We start from the raw sequence: 21,446 nt of genomic DNA on the forward strand, positions 1-21,446 counted from the left end.
TTGAGAGCCCAAAGGTTTGTGTATTTTTTTACCCAGAGAACACCAGTTAGTCTAAGAAAAGATACTACCTCTGTCTACACACTTGGCCTCCCTCACTCACAGAATGATAATTTTAATCCTGTGATGTGCAATTGCTAGTGTTTTTACCTCACTCTCTCAGAATTATTAAAAAAAAAAAAAAAAAAAAGCAACTGAAGCTTACCTGGAGCAGAGGAAGTATCGCTGTGCTTCAAACTGCTGTTTGGAAAACGAAGAAAAGTGTATCTAGGAATCATAAGCTTGATATAGCTCAGTATTGTATAGTAGATAATTATTGTTCATGTCCAGGTAGGTACAATGAATCAGTTGAAGAGATATTGTCAAGGAATAAGGAGGTAAGAAAAAGAAGATTCCTCTTAAATGAAATCTGAGCAATATTTTCAGTATACAGTCACTTAAACAATATAATCTATATTTATATTATATATAGAAATGTACCATATGCACCATATGCAGTCAAAAGTGCTTTAATATATTAGAGACCTTTTCTATAGTCTAAATAGATGGTGGGGTGGAATAAATAAGTAGACTGTGTTCTTGGAAGATGGGGCTTATTTTCATACAATTAAATATGGCAAGTTTTCCATTTCAGCATTACATGCTACAGTACTCACACATCATGGTTCTATTTTGATTATTACACTGATGTAACTACACTTGAGCAAGTGTATCTAGCCCACTAAGTATCAGCGCTGATAATTAAGATGCATTTTATTGCTTCTTTAGAATATTTTTAATGCCTGTTTGGTAGAACAAGTGACATCAGATGACAAACTATACAAATCAAGGCCGATAAGAAATTAATTTTTTTTGCACCTGACATGAATTTCCTTCATAGAAAGTAGGATATAGTCTGATGCTAACTCATGTATGCTTTTTAAATTTCTATGAGGCAGAAACACATGTGGCATGAAACACAGGGTCCAAGAAAAACAATATAAAAAAAGTTGAAACATGCATTAATTTGAACACTCTGAATAACACGCCCTTTAACTGCCCAGATTATAAATGTGTACAATATGCTAGTGTTTATGTATCTTTTAAAATTCAAATATATGTTAGTAAAATCATTGCATGCATTATTTCCACACATTTTATTCACATAACAGCTCTAAAAATTATTTTATGAAGCATAAGATCATTTGACAGGTATAAAAGAACAGTTAAAAACAAAACAGTAGTTTGCTTTTCTGGTAAAAAGGGCATCATTATGGTGAAAATAACTTTCTTCAAAGAAATTCAAAGGATTATTTTGAATAATTTTGGAAAAATGCTATGGTGATGTTTTCTTCTGCAGTTTCTTGTACCATACAGGTGCCTCTTTATTTGTCTGTAAAATAAAGAATGTTTTAATTGTGAGACAGTGAAAGTCAGAAAAAAACCATGCACTCTACACTAAAGTCTCTTTCCTATGTAGTTCACAGTGATAATTGAGTTCTTTACTTAAATGCAAATAAATTAAAAACAAGACTATGCATTTAAGGTTATTATTCTACATATCTGTATCAAATCCTCCCTATTTCTAGGTTATAAAAAGCAGATTATACAGTAAGAAGTAAATGATTTGTTTTAAAACATCTATGCCAATGAAAACCTGCATCAACTGTGCCATAAATAGGTTTCATTTGAAATAGCATCATCTGACTTTCCCATTTGAGAAGGGGATGGAACTTAGAAAAGAGATCTTAGGTGTGCCATAATTGACCAACAATTTATGCAGAAATATAGTTCTTAAAAATTACAATTAAAAATAAAATAATTCAGCAGTTTTCTGGCAGTGTAGAAAGTATTTTAATCGCAGAGAATTATCTGTGAGCAGCTTTGCCTTGCCTTCATAATCCTATGGGCTACTGCTACACAGTCAGGATTGCATAACATTCTTGTGGCAAATTCAGTGGTGGTTTGTATAGAGAAATAAAACTAAAGAAGTGGAGATGGAACAAGGTAAGGACTATTCTGCTTTCAGAGTTGGGTATAGTCTCTTGCGTTAGTGAGTACTGTCTCTTTTGTCTGTTGTCCCTAAACTTGTCCCTTTCTAGTTCTGTTTTCTGTCTGCTCTCTATTCGTTCTTTCCTCCAGGACTTAATAACCATTAAATTTAAAAATCGACTTTATTCAGCTGGCCTTGTGGTGGGGATTCTCATCACATGTTAATCTCTATCTTTCTCTCATTTTGAAGATTTCAGTTACAAAAATAAATCTGCTCTATTTGTGCAAGCTTTTAAAATTCTGGGAATTGACCTAAATTGGCAGGATTTTCACAGGACTACCAACTTCTTTCCGCATCTAAGAAGAAACCCTGCCATCTGCCCATTCTTGGTTCCCTACTCCGAAGTCTGAAAAGACTAGAATTTTTCAAAGAGAAATTGGTCACTATTACTAAATGTTAAAGCATTTTTTCTAGATTCCTACACCATTTCTATATCCCTAAGTAAGACAGGACAGATTAAACACTGAAACCCTGGATCAGCTACACAACCTAATTGTTAGCTCACATTTTGGCTCTGTTTTGGATCACTGAATAGCTCCGTCAAAGACAAAGTTTGGGCAGTATGATTTAGCGCTACCGAAAGGACTGTGAATGAGACAACACTGGGTATGCCTGTGTTTAGTCTCATAACACTATCCAAGCAAAAAATCCCCAAATGCCCTCACATCACGTCCAAGAGATGCAACCATTTCCTACATTTTGTATTATAAAAACAGTATCTGATGTGCTGCAATACAAACTTCATATTGTTTAAGACACTGAATTTTAAAGCCTCCAGTCTCCACCAGGAAAAAAAAGAAAAAAATTTATACAGATGTATATTTGGACCAAAATAACACATATGCTATGCAGTGTGGATACAAGCAGTCTACCCTAGAGAAAGGTAGCCTCAAGAAATGTAAATAAGAGTCATGATTCGTTTTGTGATTCAGCATTGCAGCTTGGCTCTCTTAAATGTATCAGTTCAGACACAGTCATAGTCAGAAACTTCTAAACCATTTTCATGAAGCTTTCAAATATTAGAGGCACTAAATCTGAAGCAGGCCACTTGAAGTATTTAAATCCAAGCATTTAGTTTCTAAAGGAATAAAACAGGGGTTTATAATATCAGGTATCCCTAGTAACAGAAGTGATATCAATACTGGGCATGTTTTTTTTTTAATGTATCTAGATATACACACACACACACATATATACATGAATATAAGTATATATAAATACACCTATTTCCTCACTCCTGCTCCTCAATATATACACACACACACACACTCTACTCATACATGATCAGGGTAGATTTAAAATTGTATATACATAGTCTGTGGATCCTGTCAGCTATTAAAATTTTGCTAACCACTCTTAATATTGTAATATTATAATGACATTTTAAAAAAAAAATTCTAGTTTGCTGTGAACTTAAGATGTAGAAACTACGAAACAGCTAAATAACTTCACAAACTGTAACTTATTTCCTCAACATTGACCATTCCCATAAAGAGCTGCAAGTATTCAGCTGAATTAATTATACATCTCCTTGAAGTATGAACCCACATTTTTCTTTTTAAAAAGAGAGGAGAATTATCAAAAAAGCTTATGGCACTTACTCATATTATAGTACTTACAAATAACGTTGGCTTAGGTGTAAATACATTTTCTTCTTCATTTTCTGGCAGCAGTTTTACTGAAGGCTTTGATTTGTTCTTTGCAGTCGCACTTTTTACATCAACATGAGACTGAGGTAAATTTTGTTCATAGTGTTTACCATGTAGACTAATTAGAATCTGTTTCATTGTGGCTAGTTCCTATAAAACCACAAAAGAACAATGCTAAGTTATTCAGTAGAATTACATTTGAACCTATTAAGTATTTATTTGTTAATAATAAATCTATATTCAAAGTGATCCACAAATGTGTAAGTGGATCAGTAAATCTAACAAGCATGAACATATACTTGCCATAATTAATAAGATTACTAATTGGACACTAGTAAAAGTAAGAAAAGAAAAAGGCAGATAGGATTTATACAACTCAAATTTTGTATTGCTTAAAGGCTGTAAAAGAGAACATTTACTGTGTAATAAGGAACCCACTATCTCTTTTAACTTAGCTTCCATTTAATTTAAAAGAATTCTTTTGAATTTGTTTTGTCAGGCTGAGGGAGTTTACAAATCGAATTTGAATGACTGCGACAAATTGTACTTTTGACCGCTAGGTCTTGCACAGAAGCCTTATAAATACATTACTAGAAATATATATGTATCTGTATATCCAGATCAGAAAAGAAAAATCAATGAAAAACCTTAAGAGGACCTACAGCAAAAATGAGATCAGAGTGGAAAAGAAATTTTGTGAAAAATGAAAGTTCCAACATGGGAAAAGAAAAACAAGAGAATATAGAAATGCAGACTTTTTTGGATGTTCTAATAATTTGCTTTCTAAACAATTTGGATTAATTAAAAGAGTAACCTTTTCTTACTACTTAGCTGAACAAAACAGATTATTCAAAACATACAGTAGAGTGAGAAAGGAAAAAACATAATATTTTGTGACTTTAACTGGACATCATCTTTTGTCATCTTGCATCACCTAGTGCCTAATGTTCTCTCCCCCCATATGTAATGGGTGTAATTACTACAAAATAAGTCACAGAATTTAAAGCATTATTTATTACTGTTATTTATTGTACTATTATTTAGAGCATTCATTATTGCAGAACTAGAACAGCAAGGTCAGTAGAAAAGCCTTTCAAAGTAAATTTTAAGACAATTTTAAATTTTTTTAACTATTAATGTTTTTGTTTGCTTGCTTTTTACAAATGCTGTTGTCTTCAATAAGCAACACTGTTAATGTATTAGCATTCTATATAATTAACATTCTATCTTATCTCTCAGCCAGAACAGGGTAACTCATATTTATAGCTGAATGACAAACATTTGTTATATCTTACTTATTTCTTAATACTTGCCAGAAAATTACATTGATGTACATTCTATTTTCATTGCATTATTAGTAACAAGTTAAAAAAACCCCTCAGCCTTTCAAAACATTCCTGCCATATACCTTCTCTCTGTCCACTGCTGCCTTTAATACAAGATACAAAGTCAAAAGAATCATGTTGTTGCCTTTAAATTGTCCCACACTAACTCAGTTATATGAACGGATGTTACACTCCACAGACCAGCTTTATCGAGTGTACAAATTGTTCTTGTATCTCAGTCATTTAATATTAACTATTTGCATAATTCAGCCATGTGTGGTGGCATGTTGAAACAGCATGACTGCAGAGCAGCTGTTTAAAAGGACTGCATAGTTGATGCCAACATGTTTTTCAAAGTTGTAAACTCTGCAAAGATGTTGCCAAAGCGACACATAGACAGAATTTCTTGATGAAAATAACTCAAGCAAGTATACAGCAAATACATACACCATCACAGGAGATTAAATTGTACATAAACAACGTTCTGATGTTAACAAGTGCTGTTCCTATACTTAAACTGCATTATTCTGTGGACCAAATAGTTGCACATTTGAACAAGGCAAAACCCCAAAACTGTCACGCAAATTTATTTCAGAAACAGAGTTGAAACCTCTACGTGTAGGGTCAAATTCTCTTGTGTCAAGATCCACTCGGCGGTCTTAGGTCTTCTCTACTTCACAGAATTTGTCCTGTACTTGACAGCCCTGTCTGTTTTCAGACTTGGAATAGGCTCTGGAGAGTCAGCTCTCACATGAGCTGCCCCTGTGACAGGAGAATTCTCTATGTGAATGTGAAGCTATGGGAAGGAATGACAGGGAGTGGGGATAACAAATCAGCCCACATCAAATAAATTATTTGGTATCACAGCCAAATTTATCATGAGAATTTAGCTAAAGTTGCCTTAATATTTGTTCTAAAATCCTTCCACATTTAGTGAGAAAGATGTTAACAAACTTGGCAAAATAGCACAGGAAACTCTGAATCCAACAGAATCATTGGTATGTGTACTGCTAAACAAGAAAAGAAAATTGGCCCAACACATTTGCAAGAGATTTGCTGTTTTCAACCAAGGAAATACTGAAAACAAAGTTCTGTCTTGAACTGCAATAATTTTACCCATCTCTTTAGATTTCTCTGCACCTGAACACAATCTTAATTCTTTGCTTCACTTTTAAATTTTACACAAAGAGTCAGTAGCACTACATGCTACTGTTAGCATGCTACCATGATTCAATAATATTTTCCAATCCTAAAACCTGGCAAGTTGGTCTAGAAAGCTAGCAAGGAAAAAGAAGCTCTGGAGATTGTGCTTAGCAGAAATACGTGAACTTGTTCCAGTGTGAAGAGGACCTTGAGAAAAAAGGGGAAAGTAGGTATGGGGTTCGAAATGGATGGGAAGAATCTTTTGTGTAGAAGGACATGTATTAGTTTCAGGATAAGCTAAGTAAAGGAAGCTGTGAAGAGAAATGGATGGTTAAAATTTTTATACGTTTCTACTGTGTCAAGTCCATGGTCCTATGTCCAGGCAGAGCTGTGCAAATTGTTTACTTACAGTGTTCTCTTCAGTTACTCAGTGCACTGTAGACACAGTGTTGCTAAAGCTCTGCATGTCCCAGTTTCTCTGTGGAGGTATTTGGTCCTTGCCACGCTGGCTCCCGGATGTATAAGCAAGCCATGCTACGCAAGCTGTGTGTCACTGTGTTGAGGCTTCCAGGTCTGAGGGCTTTGGCGAGCCAGACAGCAATCCTTCTTGGGAGGACTATGAGTACTAACACCTCTGAGTGGATTCACCCAGCTCCTCTCTGTGCTGGCTTTACAGCCTTGGTCTCACTGTCCCAAACTTTGGGAACACAAGCACCCACTGCCCGCTTACACAATATTCTGTGGGGATGTAGCAGTGCAGATACATGGAAAACAATGCAGTTAGGAAGAAAAGGTGGGTTAAGATGAAACAAGGAAAAAATTAAAGTATGCAGCTGACACAAAAATACTGTTTATGTACCATGAGTGTCACCCATTCAAACAAGTATCAGGGCTATACTCTATTATTAAATATTTTGAAAGTCTGTCCACAGAAACCTGGTGAATTTTTGTTAAGGATGCTAACCTGCTCTGCCTACCAGCACAAATGCCAAAGAACAAAGTAATGAGCTGTGTGACACATTAAGTGGGATTTAACTCAAGCTTATAACACCTAAATTTATGTGTCTAAACTTAAGTATCTACACATGAGCTAGGAATCTAATTTTCCATTACAGACAGTGTAGCTTGGAAAGTGATTCAACTCATTCAGAAGTGGACACCTATTGGTGTGTTGGCTGAATCTTCTTGTAACAACAGTAGCCATATTGACTAGGCTGCTATTGACTATAAAGCAAAGAAAGATGCTTACCTCACCACAGACACCTCCGTTTAGATACCTAAATTTAGCTGTCAATCCATTTCTTACCTCACTTTCCTTATCATTTACTTTTCTCAGCCTTCTACTTAGAATCATAAAATCATAGAATCATTAAGGCTGGAAAAGACCTCTAAGATCATCGAGTCCAACCGTCAACCCAACACCACCATGCCCACTAAACCATGTCCCTAAGCGCCTCATCTACACGTCTTTTAAATACTTCCAGGGATGGGGACTCCACCACTTCCCTGGGCAGCCTGTTCCAATGTTTAACCACTCTTTCAGGAAAGACATTTTTCCTCACGTCCAATCTAAACCTCCCCTGGCGCAACTTGAGGCCATTTCCTCTCGTCCTATCGCTAGTTCCTTGGGAAAAGAGACCGACACCCACCTCGCTACAACCTCCTTTCAGGTAGTTGTAGAGAGCGATGAGGTCTCCCCTCAGCCTCCTTTTCTCCAGGCTAAACAACCCCAGTTCCCTCAGCCGCTCCTCATAACACTTGTTCTCCAGACCCCTCACCAGCCTCGTTGCCCTTCTCTGGACACGCTCCAGCACCTCAACGTCCTTCTTGTAGTGAGGGGCCCAAAACTGAACACAGTATTCAAGGTGCGGCCTCACCAGTGCCGAGTAGAGGGGCACGATCACTTCCCTGCTCCTGCTGGCCACACGATTTCTGATACAGGCCAGGATGCCATTGGCCTTCTTGGCCGCCTGGGCACGCTGCCGGCTCATGTTCAGCCGGCTGTCAACCAGCACCCCCAGGCCCTTTTCCGCCAGGCAGCTTTCCAGCCACTCTTCCCCAAGCCTGTAGCGCTGCATGGGGTTGTTGTGGCCGAAGTGCAGGACCCGGCACTTGGCCTTGTGGAATTTCATACAGTTGGCCTCGGCCCATCGACCCAGCCTGTCCAGGTCCCTCTGCAGAGCCTTCCTCCCCTCGAGCAGATCAACACTCCCGCCCAACTTGGTGTCGTCTGCAAACTTACTGAGGGTGCACTCCATCCCCTCATCCAGATCATCGATAAAGATCTTGAACAAGACCGGCCCCAGTACTGAGCCCTGGGGAACACCGCTCGTGACCGGCCGCCAACTGGATTGAACTCCATTCACCACAACTCTCTGGGCCCGGCCGTCCAGCCAGTTTTTGACCCAGCGCAGAGTCCACCTGTCTAAGCCGTGAGCCGCCAGCTTCTCTAGGAGAATGCTGTGGGAGACGGTGTCAAAGGCCTTGCTGAAGTCCAGGTAGACCACATCCACAGCCTTTCCCTCATCCACTAGGCGGGTCACCTGGTCAGAGAAGGAGATCAGGTTGGTCAAGCAGGACCTGCCTCTCATGAACCCGTGCTGGCTGAGCCTGATCCCCTGGTTGTCCTGCAGATGCCTTGTGAGCGCCCTCAAGATGAACCGCTCCATAATCTTCCCCGGCACCAAGGTCAGGCTGACAGGCCTGTAGTTCCCTGGATCCTCCTTCTGGCCCTTCTTGTAGATGGGCATCACATTGGCAAGCCTCCAGTCGTCCGGGACCTCCCCTGTTAACCAGGACTGCTGATAAATGATGATGGAGAGTGGCTTGGCGAGCTCCTCCGCCAGCTCCCTCAGCACTCTCGGGTGGATGCCATCTGGCCCCATAGACTTGTGAGCATCCAGGTGGCGTAGCAGGTCGTTGACTGCTTCCTCTTGGATTATGGGGGGTTCATCCTGCTCGCCGTCCCTGTCTTCCAGCTCAGGGGGCCGAGTACCCTGAGGATAACTGCTCTGCCTGTTAAAGACTGAGGCAAAGAAGGCATTGAGTACCTCAGCCTTTTCCTCATCCTCAGTGACAATGTTCCCCCTTGCATCCAATAAAGGATGGAGATTCTCCTTGGCTCTCTTCTTGTCATTAATATATTTGTAAAAACATTTTTTGTTGTCTCTAACGACAGCGGCCAGATTGTGTTCTAGCTGGGCTTTTGCCTTTCTCATTTCCTCTCTGCACGACCTAACGAGATCCCTGTACTCTTCTTGAGTCGCCTGCCCCTTCTTCCACAAGCGGTAAACTCTCCTTTTTTTCCTGAGTCCCAGCAAGAGCTCCCCGTTCAGCCAGGCTGGTCGTCTTCCCCACCCGTTCTTCTTACGGCGTACAGGGACAGCCTGCTCCTGCGCCTTTAAGACTTCCTTCTTGAAGAACTGAGGGTTCTTCAAGTGCAGCCTTCCTGGACCCCTTTGCCCTTCAGGACCGTCTCCCAAGGGACTCTCTCAACCAGCGTCCTGAACAGGCCAAAGTCTGCCCTCCAGAAGTCCATGGTTGCGGTTTTGCTGGCCCCCCTCCTTACTTCACCAAGAATCGAGAATTCTACCATTTCATGGTCGCTAAGCCCAAGACAGCCTCCGACCACCACATCTCCCACCAGTCCTTCTCTGTTAGTAAACAGCAGGTCAAGCGAGGCACCTCCCCTGGTAGGCTTACTTACCAGCTGTGTCAGGAAGTTGTCTTCCACACACTCCAGGAACCTCCTAGACTGCTTCCTCTCTGCCGTGTTGTATTTCCAGCAGATGTCCAGGAAGTTGAAGTCTCCCATGAGAACAAGGGCTAGCGATTGAGAGACTTCTGCCAGCCGCTTGTAGAACGCTTCATCCGCCCCTTCATCCTGGTTGGGTGGTCTATAACAGACTCCCAGCAGGATATCTACCTCGTTGGCCTTCCCCCTCATCCTTACCCATAAACACTTGACCGTATCACCATCACAATCGAGCTCTATACAATCGAAACACTCCCTAACATACAGAGCCACCCCACCGCCTCTCCTTCCTCACCTGTCCCTTCTGAAGAGTTTATAGCCATCCATTGCAGCACTCCAATCATGAGAGTCACCCCACCATGTTTCTGTGATGGCGACTAAGTCATATCTATCCCACTGCACAATGGCTTCCAGCTCCTCCTGTTTGCCGCCCATGCTGTGTGCATTGATGTAGATGCACTTGAGCTGGGCTATCAATTTTGCCCCCAGCATTGGCATGCTACCCCTAGGCTCATCTGTAGTGAGCCTGGTTTTATCCCCTTCCCCCTTCAAACCTAGTTTAAAGCCCTCTCAATGAGCCCTGCCAATTCATGAGCGATAATCCTTTTCCCCTGTGAGACAGCTGAACTCCATCTGTCGCCAGGAGGCCTGGTGCCGTGTAAACCTCCCCATGATCAAAAAAGCCAAAATTCCTCCGATGGCACCAGCCCCTGAGCCACGTGTTCATCAGGTGTGTTTTCCTGTTCCTTTCAGTATTCTTCCCTGCACTGTAGGGATTGAGGAAAACACTACCTGTGCTCCTGACCCTTCAACCAGTCACCCCAGTGCCCTGAAGTCCCTACTTCACCTAAAACAACTTTCATCCTGAATAGCCAATGTGCAATCATAATTCCCCTTGCACACATATTTGAAGTATCGAATTGCTGTGTTAAAAAGAACTGCATTTTTAGAACAGGCATTCACACCACAGACCGTCTACTTGTGTAAGTTTTCCTAAACATACATAGGTTCATACTCTAGAACAATCTAACATCCTGTATTCCACTTCCTTATGCACATTAATTCACATTTAATGAAGATTACTTGAACTTTAAAAGAATCATTGAAACTTTTGCATACATAACCGGAAAGTAGCCAGAATTCAAAATAAGTGATTAGAATGAATGGACTGAGAACAGTGGGAGCAATGTAGCAGGAGGTGAGGTAAGGTAACATATATTGCATTGTAAATAGCATCAGAAGAACTTACTTGCTTATTTCCATTTATTTTTGGTACTGTGATGTCCAACCACCTTAGTTAAAAATAGCAAAAGCAATTCTGTGTGCCAATATACAAACAGAGAAGGAGATATTTTAGGTACAGATGAAGGATAGGCACCAATCTTTTCCATGATTTTCATTAATTAAAATGTTTTCTGTTTTGGGATTTTTCCTTAATTCTACCTTGGTAACTTATTAGGCTGAATGCTATCAGTGCTGTTGTTGTGGAACAAGATCTTACAAGTCTGCAAAAACTGTATATCATATTAAAATCATCAAGCTTTAAAACAGTGTTAAAGGAACCAAACCAAAGAAGCGTCAATCATTTTTAAAAGGTAAAATAAAAAAGGCAAAATAGTTGGACGCTATCTGCTCATATTACTCATATTTCAGAAGAATTTGAGTTTCTTATGATGATGTTTGATCTTGAAGGAAGTAAAAATAAGTTATATTTTATTTAAAATTGGTTTTACTCGTTTATTATGGTTAAATGAAATAGTACCTAGAAAAAAGGAGACTGAAGATCAGTTGGGGAATATGAAGGATAAAATTTGATTCCTTCAACTAGCAATGCAACTAGAAGATAGAGACAAGCAAATGCAGAAATAAGGCATGCAGCCATATAAAATATAAATGTATTTCAAGTTATAGATACTATAAAGGGATCTCTATTAACATTGTTTTTGTTGTCCTTGATACATGCTCAAACATACATGTACCAGAAAAGCATCTTACATTTTCCTAATTCAATACTACAAAAATTCAAAATTAGTATAATATTAAATATAACAAAATCATAACTTACGTAATCAAAACAAAATGAAAAAGAATTGCTTGATATGAAAAATGATTGTGGCATAAAAAGGAATGCTGTTTTATCAAGTAAATAATTGATGAACTATATGAAAAAATTGAGCACAATAGATATTTATCAAGATAGCAATTCCATTTCTTTTCAGCGGATTGTCAACAAGTGTAAAGATTTTTCTTCTTATTGTCTCTAGTAACTATAATCAAAGCAAGAAAGAATCCTCTCTGTGCACTCAAAAGCTTGCAAAGGCACTTAACATTATATATGTATGTCTATAATTATAATAAATATGTAAATTTATATAAGCAGTTAAAATGATATATATTTTATATCATGCTCTGAAAGCAGATGCAAAATAACAGTCTCAGGAAAAAGCAACTGGCTTACAGTAATCAATTACATAAATGTCAATTCTTATGTTCTTATGGCAGGGATGTCCTGCACCTTCAAATAATCTCCATACAATGATCTTAAAAAGAAACTTTACATGGATCAAACTGAAGAGTTGGAAATGTTCAGTAGGAAGAGACATCTACCTTTCTGGCCTGAAGATAATTCATTCTGATGGTAAATTTAATGTTTTTTCATATCACTAAAATCATCACAGAAGAGGCCAATGGGTGTTGGGTCCCTCTGGCTCCTTTCTCATGCAGTAAAGCCCATGGTTACTGCACTCAGATAAATATCCTCTAAAGCAAAAGTGACCCTAACAATAGCTCATACAGTTAACTGAACCTTTACCATGACAAACGGTATTCTACTTTTAGCTTTACATATGGGCTTCATGACTGCAAACTTCACCTTGGATTAGAACTCCATTTTGAAGCAGAGAACTTGTATTGTGGAAGCTGAACAAGAAATTTCTGTCCTAGAAAATGTATCAGGTTCTGGCAGAACCACTGAATTTTGATGACTGACAAGTGTTCCCAGAGAAGAAAACAGCATAAATTCCCAGTAAAAGAATGGCAACACAGAAAAGGCGCTAAATACTATGATCTTTAAACAAGAAAACCAATTTCACTGACAAAACCAGAAAAATCAGCTGAAGAAGGGATAAAAACAGAGGTTTGCCTCCCTCAAAGATGCTGATCAAAACTTAAGGTCTCTCAGAATTTGTAAGTCAAGCACTAAGATGATGATTTTAGATGTGTGTCCCTACCCTCAATCTGTAAGTCTTCTGTACTGTTACAGTAAAGCATGTATGTTCAGGACCTCCTTTGGAAAGCTTGTATTCTTCACTTTAACTGCCATATGGTCCCCATGTGGTCAAATTATAACTCAAAATAAAAATATGTATCCAGTCTGGAGAAACTTGAGAGATTACGCTGTCACTCTCTTTAGGTCCAAGAACAGTTGACTGTACAGCCCCCCTTGCATAGAGGGAACCGGACAAAAAATTGCTTCATGAGAGACTTAGTGCACTACACCTTGAGTCCAGAGATTGGACTCCTTTCAATGCGGGAGCCAAATAGTAGGTTTGAGTTTAGCAATCTGGTGACCATTCTGGCTATATTAACTTCTAAAATAACAACAACAATAAAAACAATAGCTATAATAGAACATGCAAGTGAGGGAAGACAGCAGTACTGGGATGAAAAACATGTTCGTGCTAAGTCAATGCAATCTGTCTTCACATGCGCATATCCTCCCATTTAGGCAGCTATTGTAGTCTTCAAACAACAAGTCAGTACAGGGAAAAGCAGAGTTTAGAAAATGAGGTTATGGGTATGTTAAAGGATACTGATTTGAGAAACCTAAACCAGCATTTAAAAGTGCTATATCCATTTGGTAGTGTTTTGTAAAGAGAACATTTCAGAAATTATTTCTCAGTCTCTCAAGAATTAAAAGTTCGTGTTCAATATACAAAGGTTCTTGGGAGGATTCAGAGGAAAAAAAAATATACTTTCTATAACTCCTTCTTGAGGCAAAGTGGTCTCAGTCTGGAAAAGGGTAGGGCAGGGTGGTTCAGAGGGAACTGTCTTCACAGTTGTCTGTCTCAGGGTATTCAGTAGGGTCAAGCTTGATGGGCATATAAGGTGATGGTAGAGAAAATACTAAAGATATTGTCCTCTATGAAGTCTGTGCATTTTCTTACTTGGATCCCTCTTAGATTCCTACTGTGATTTTCTGAGAAAGTAAAGGTGTGTTAAAAATAAAGTTGTATCATTTAACAGCTGCTACTAACATGGAGGGGATCTTTGTGAGAACTCTGGGTGCAGTTCAGCTTCGGAACGTGTGACCAGATACTTGGTTGGACTTCCTCACACTGACCTTTAGATATCTTCAGTAATAATATTTAAACCTGGCAAACTAGCTTGCTTGATTCCTCTATATAGCTGTTGGTGAGAAATTAATAGGTTACAATTAATTTTGCTGATTTTAGATGAGGATATGGTAAAACACACCAGAATAGTGGCTGTTTTTCTTCTCTGACTACAAACCCCTAGACGATTTTCAGATGTAGACATCTAGACTACAGATTTTTAAAATTAGGCAAGATCCATCTCTGCTACTGTGTCACTTGACTTGACAAACAACTTCTCAGATCATCTTTACACTGGTAGTACTCTTTAATACCATCGGAGTTCACCAGTTAAAATGGAGGTAAACAAACGGAGCCTTCTGTACAGATTGTTGGCATAGAACATCAAGTCACCGACATATTTCTGGAGATCAACAGACCAGAGGACTGAAATAGAACCTGGTTCCACCTTTCAACATATGCAGTGACTTGCATACAGCACTTTGAAGAAAAAGTTTGAGTATGGTACTCTAACTTTGGAGTGCACTTAGAGAAAGGAGACATATATGTGTCATTATCAAGGAATGAGACTCTCGAGCAAAAGTAGTACCTAGAATGTCTGCTCTTTAGAAGCACTTACAATTCACACAAAGAATTATTTTAGAACTGTTCTTCACGGGTTTTATTTCTGCCAAACAGCTAGAGACAGACTGCAGAAGGGCTATAGCCTATGACCTGGAATGAATTATTTGTCTCCCTTTTTTGGCTGAAAGTGGAAAAAAGACCAACACTATTAGCACAGAATTAACAACAGTGGTCATTAATATTAATGATGATAAAGTGTGAAATAGTAGAAAGACACTGCAGAAGCTTCATTTTGATGTGACAGAAAAATGAAGCAAATGGTAAGTCAGTCCATTCCACTATTTATGACTTCAGATGGATAGGAGGCTGTGGCACGAGTGGTGCAAATTCAGCTTCAACAGCGGAACGCTCTGGGCTTGTGCCTATCAGGAGTAGAACCTGTATGCGTAACAGAGCTCAAAGAAGATTTTAACAACCACCTATGCAATTAAGAAAACATCACAAGTTGTGGTTTAATCCCTCATGTAAGGCAGAGTGTATTTGACGTAGTTGCATCCTCAATTGCAGCTGTACTGGAAATATGAGAAGTCAGCGAGAATTCTGGTGTGAGATCTGCACATATGGTCATCTTAGGCACATGGATACACATTGTAAAGCTGGAAACTAGAAGACAGTATGAAATGTCCTGATCAAACAAATGAACCCGATAACTGGGTGGTGGAAAGATGCCAGACCATATGCAGGATGTTGATAGCTTCTCTGCACTACACTTAATTCAGGAGTTCTCTATATCCCAGTGCATATAAAAACTTAAAATAAACTGACAGATCTGTGACTACATGGATCTACAAACTACTTCCAGTTTTATAAAGTGAATGCATTAGAACTGTGGCAACAATAAAAAGGCCCAGTCATTGCAGTGAACAGCTTCTGTCTTTTTAGATACATAAAAATCTCTGCCTATTTCAGCTGTATCTTAAATTTGTTCTTAACAGTTAAATCTAACTTAAGAAAAATAGGAAATAATTTGTCTCATAATTCAGAAATTGCATGTCAAGTTCTGAATTTTTTTTTCACTTTTTGTATTGAAGATCAGAAATATATTTACAATTATAACTAGGACTAAATCCCCAAATACTTTTTAAATCTGAGCCATTGTAACATTCATTTACTCAAATTCAAGTTTAATAAAACGTATGCTTCCTTGAGTAAGTTCTACTTACAGGAAACATACTAAAAATGCTAATATATCAAAACAGCCTTATTTGCATAAAGTATTATGTAGAAGTTCGTGTATTTTCTGAGAGGGTAACATTTTAGTTTGATTCTCCCTGTCTTTGGTATTTCTTACAGAGTATTTAAATTCACTTTCCATTTGGTAATATTCAAATGCTACCATAAAGTGAACAAAAGTAAAATTTTTACGCAGTTGGATAAGCAGCAGAATGCGATGGAAATATTCATAGCCAATACAGGAAAAATGAATATAACAGAACATCAGTTAAATGTTCAGAAAATCTGAGCAATTTCAGATTGTTCAACAGCCAACAATTTCTTGTTTAAATGTTTATCACTTTAACTGATTCTAGCTCTCTCAAAAACATATAATTTAAAATACACATGCCAATTCCATCCCATAATCCATAAATAACTTGCATTTTGCCTATGAAACTTCCTATTTTTGAGAGCAAAAAATGTATTTGTATTTGACTTATATTAACTGACATTACTAAACCCTGCGTTATTTTCATGGTTTCTAATAAATTGCTCAGTAGAAATCACCATTTAGTACACAATTGTTTAGTGTATACCACTGTGAATGGAAAGATAATTCTTTAAAGTATATATATGAAAACTAGTAAGACATTCTGAATAATACAGCTCCAAGAAAAGAATGAATGTGCCCCAGCTGTTAAGTCCTTCCTCTTCCTAAATTCAGTACTATTTGGAATTCAAGTTTTATGAAAGCTTGACAGCAACAAAACAGATAACAAAAATGAGAAATACTGCTTAGAAGCATATTTTTCCTTGTAAAAAATGAGCCAGAAACTTCTCTACACTCGTTTAGCAATGTAAATGTCACTTTGTTTCTCCAAGCTTTAAGCTGAGAATAGCTCCGGGGCTTACTTGTGATGCAGAAATGTCCCTGTAATCTACTTAGAAAACATGCAGAACATTAATAGAAACTAGAATCTTGGAACATAAACGTAGCATAAGAAAAATGATAATTACTCTGTGGCTTAACATTTAAAAAGAGAGCTAAGCATTGTACATCAGCATTTTTTTTACATAAAACAAGTTGCAGCACGTAGATGAGCAGGAAGTCATTCACTTTAGAAACACAAATAATTTTGACATTATCATGTACAATCTTTCACACAGAAAAGAGGGGAAAGAGGCAGAGCTAGAGATTGTTTGAAGGCACCTGTTACCAATCACTTCTTTTCAGTCGTGTCTTCCCAACCCCTGCAGATACTCCTTCCTTCCCCTCTCCCCCCAACAAAGCAGTTTTCTCCTTTTATCCACTAAGCTTCCATCCCTGATTAAACACGTGCTGCCCTCCCCCTTATGGCTCCAAAGCTTTTTATGAGCCTCTGAACTTCTCTCTCCCTCTGTTTTTTTGCAGATGGCAGCTGTTGCTACTCTCCAGGTTCCTAAATCCAACACATTGGTTTTCTGTTCTAGCTTACTGATAGTCAATCTTCAGCGTAACTTAATTACAGTGAAGGATAGTATTAGCCATACTTTAAAGTATGACTAATAATGAAATGCTGAAAACTCATCTGGAATCCTCAAGGTCATTGCTGAGATGGAATGAAACTGGGGGCGTAGAGAATTTAGCACTGAGGGGCAGTCCCCAAGGGGAATACAAAAGTAAGGAAGATAAACATGAGAATACAGGAGTAACTGGTCAAAGTAAGGTAAAGCACAGATACTTCAGACCTTGCTTCTCCTCAAAAGAGGAAAAGAAGAATAAAAGCACCTGTCTTTTCTTTCACTTTTGTGGGCCAGATAACGGGATAACTATTGAGAAGTAACAGGGTTTTGTGCAGGATACTGACATGAGATGAATATGCGCAAGCACAGAGACTACTAGATACTCAGACACTGGAAACACTAAAATTTTGGAACAATGTCACAGAATTGCAAACGCTTCTGATTATTCACGTGGCCACGTTTAAAGTTTAACATTCATCAAGATTTATATAAATCCTCGGGAACCTTAGCCTGATCATTTATAGGAGCTCTCTGAAAAACTCTTAGAGCCACTAACAAACTATGCATATCCTAATAGGACTAATTAGTAGCTGTTCCTCCTGCTTGATCACATGGACTCTCTCCAATCTTACACACACTTGGAAAACGCATTTGACAACCATTTATTAAAAAACAAAAAAAGAAGTCAGATCTTCTGCATTTTAAAGCTAATGAAATAACTATTTTCTGTTCTTAACTTAACCTTTCTCTCTCATTTGTTCTGTCTTTTTCTCTATTCTTACGTATTACCTACACAATGCTGCCTTATGTCTATCTCCTTTTCTTGCACCCCATCAGATCCTCTGTTTGCTTGGACAAAATGAGCTACACTTTTAATCTCATTCACGTAAGAGCTCCAGCCTACTGTGAATTTTTTCCTCTTTTTTCAGAAAATATAATATAAAAGAAAATATAAAATATCCATTCTACAGTTCAAATAAAAAAATAATTAGATTTCATTTTTAAGAGACTCACAGGACTTTGGGAAGTGGCCTTTTTCAGGAGATGTGGATTAAAAAATGAATGTAAATGTAAATTCTCAGAATGATACAAAGTGAAAACGTAATGTGCTTGTGAAACTACTTCCAAATTACAATCAGTTTATATATAAGAAGATGACTTAGAGACAAGAGTTAATTTGTGTCTAGTTGGGAAAAATAACCAGTAAGAAGATTTTCTTTTCAGGCTTTTGAACCGAAACATGTAAGGAAAGAAGAATGGCTGTGATTAAGATACTGCATTAGGACACATGAACTCTTAACCTCTACCACAAACTCTGGGGAGTTTTGGGCAAACCACCATTTCTTTCATTGTGGTTGTTGCTTCTGCAAAACAGGGGTAGTGATACTTTTATGCTTTAAGTTGTGAGGATAATATTTGTGAGGTGTTCAGTTACTGTGGTGAAGGCCAGAGAAATATTCAGTTACTACACAGGATTATTTTGACATATTGTCAAGAAACCGTGAAAACCTGGAAAGGGGGAAGAGATACATGGTAGTAAAAGAAAAACATTAGGTTTACTCATAAGTGGTGAGTTATACATCAGATTTGGAAAGCTTCTGACCTGCCAACTAGAAAATAAGTTCAACATAACAGTCATTTAGGCAATTAGCATTTTAATATTAACCTAGTAGACTATTCTCAGCAAGAACAGCTCAATAAGAGTTTTTTATACTTTAATATGTTTTAAAAAGAATAGGAGCTTGCAATGGCTAACCTAAATAAATTTTAACCTGGTCTAGTTGAAGATTCGTACCAATTCAGGTACACATATTTAGACAGATATAGCACTCAATTCAATTAAAGTGACACAACAATTTACTGACATAAGCTAACCGGATTTAAGTAAACAAATAGCAATCAAACCCCATGTGTCTATATCCATTTAACTGACTGATATCAAATAGGTCTATTTAAACTACTACTACTACTACGTGTTTTCTACTTTGTCCCATAGCAGATAGCCAGAGCCTGGTTTCTGGTTGCTAACTTCACTTGAAGAGCTTTGGCACAGTAACACATGAATGTGTCAATAAGGCAGGTGACTAGTTCAGCAAGTTTACATTCTATCACTTGTATGCACAGCTGCTAATGTACCACAAGTGCACAGATGTGTAAAGGAGATAAAATATCAGCAGGTTTTCATATCTTTTTAACCAGTATATAATATTCACTTGCTGATAACTAAACATGTCTGCATAAACAATTGAGTTACAGGAAATTAATGAGTATTATAAACAGCCTTCATTTGCACCATTTATGTCATAAATTTTACTCTTTTATTTCTTACTACAATAGCTTCACAATATTAGTTTTACAGATTTAAAATTACTTTATTGCCAGACTGTATTGTACACAGGTGATTTCAAGCAGTTTAAAAAAAAAAGGTAGCGTAAGTTAACTCCCTTATATTCATATAAACTGAAACCGATCTTAGCACTTAGAGGAATACCTATTTAAAGCCTCCTATTGGTGTCTCTTACACCACTGTCTCATTTTTATTTCTTTTCATGCCTCCAAGAATATTTCTGTTTAAAACATAAGAACCACCCCTCCATTTGTTATACTTGTTCTGTTTTTTTTCCCCAAAAAAGTAATGGATTATGAACTCCACATTAAAAATATAAAAAACAGTTTTTAAATTTTCAGTATTTTTGAAGTCAGTTTCTACACTCTGCACTTTGAATCAGAAAAGCTAAAATAAAATTGATTTAATTGTGCACATTACTGGTTTTCTTTACTATGATATGTCTGCATCTTAAATATCTGAAGAAACAGTACAATGCCATACATCAAAGCATAGCAAATTTATAACCTCTTAAATGTAACCTCAGAAAATGATTACTAAAACTTCTTGCCAAACATCTGAGTGCTGACAGACTGCCCTTCCAAGTTTTCATCTGAAGTTTGCAAGCCACTGGATAAAGTCTAAAATTGCACTTCTGATGTTCCAAAATACTAACAACTGCATCAAGCATGAAAGGCAATGGAAGTGCCAAGATCACAGAGCTCACGGTAAATATTTCTTTTAGTTAAAGGCTGACTGTTGGAAGAGAAGGAAAAAAACCTCCAGATAAAAGGAATCATGCGTCAAGAGCTTCAGCTAAAAAGATTTAGTGGATTCATCCCACTTAACTTCAGCGCTTAACAGAGAACTGCACTTGGGTGCCTTTAAGTTATAGATTCCTGTTATATGCACAAAAGGATGAAGTTTGGATGCAGATAAAGGATGGCACAGAAGCTTGGTGTGCTATACTCTACAGTTTTGGACACAAAATGCCCTCTTTTTCACAGGTAAGTAATACTGATGTATAAATATTTTTACTTGCTCTTTTCCTTGCTGGACCCTTTCCAAAGGTGATTCAAGCTGCTAACCTAACAGACAGCAATTCACTTTTGTGGTTTTCTTTTTTTGGTCAGGTTAGGTTTCTGTTTAGGGATCTGAATGGTCCCAGTGCAGCATTAGAGATGTGCCAGAGCTGGTGCAAGAGGAGGAGAGAGAAGGAGAATCAGGAGAAAGAGGTAAGGCATTGTTATAGCTATTGGGTCAACTCGGGCATAATGTATAATGTCATCTGGATTTATGCTTTGATGGAACATCCTTCTTACTTGTGCTCCCCTGATTATACAAAGACACTAGGGCAACAAAGGTCCACGTTTGGGGGTATAAGGTAAGTGCTGAAGTTAGAGTGGAAAGAATCAAGACCACAAGTCGGTTTTTTTGGGTGGTTCGGTTATCCACAGTTAAGATAGAGGGTCAAAAGTGTAAAGTTCAGCTGATTAAAAAGAGAACACGGACTACAAATAATAATGCAAAAAAAAATCTGGATTTGAAATATCCTTTTTTAAAAAAATGAACACTGTTTACTAGACGGTTATTAACGGGAGACC

The 21,446-nt window shown here is 37.9% G+C and overlaps 1 protein-coding gene across 2 annotated transcripts in view; it reads right to left on the minus strand.

The window, feature by feature from the left end:
* Window positions 1-490: 490 nt before the first annotated feature.
* The window catches only part of PIBF1 (progesterone immunomodulatory binding factor 1), a 127,617-nt gene continuing 106,661 nt past the window's right edge, over window positions 491-21,446 (minus strand). Inside the window, exons 17-18 of one of the 2 annotated variants that reach the window (XM_076362897.1) lie at window positions 3,649-3,828; window positions 491-1,369 (exon numbers count right to left, since the gene is read on the minus strand). In XM_076362897.1, the coding sequence (XP_076219012.1) occupies window positions 1,313-1,369; window positions 3,649-3,828 (237 nt within the window). In that variant the 3' untranslated portion in view covers window positions 491-1,312. Of the gene's footprint in view, window positions 1,370-3,648; window positions 3,829-21,446 lie in introns of those variants that run through there. The other variant, XM_076362903.1, reaches the window with a different exon arrangement.

Source organism: Aptenodytes patagonicus, chromosome 1 (genome assembly GCF_965638725.1).
Source record: "Aptenodytes patagonicus chromosome 1, bAptPat1.pri.cur, whole genome shotgun sequence".
In the NCBI taxonomy this organism is placed as follows: Eukaryota; Metazoa; Chordata; class Aves; order Sphenisciformes; family Spheniscidae; genus Aptenodytes; species Aptenodytes patagonicus.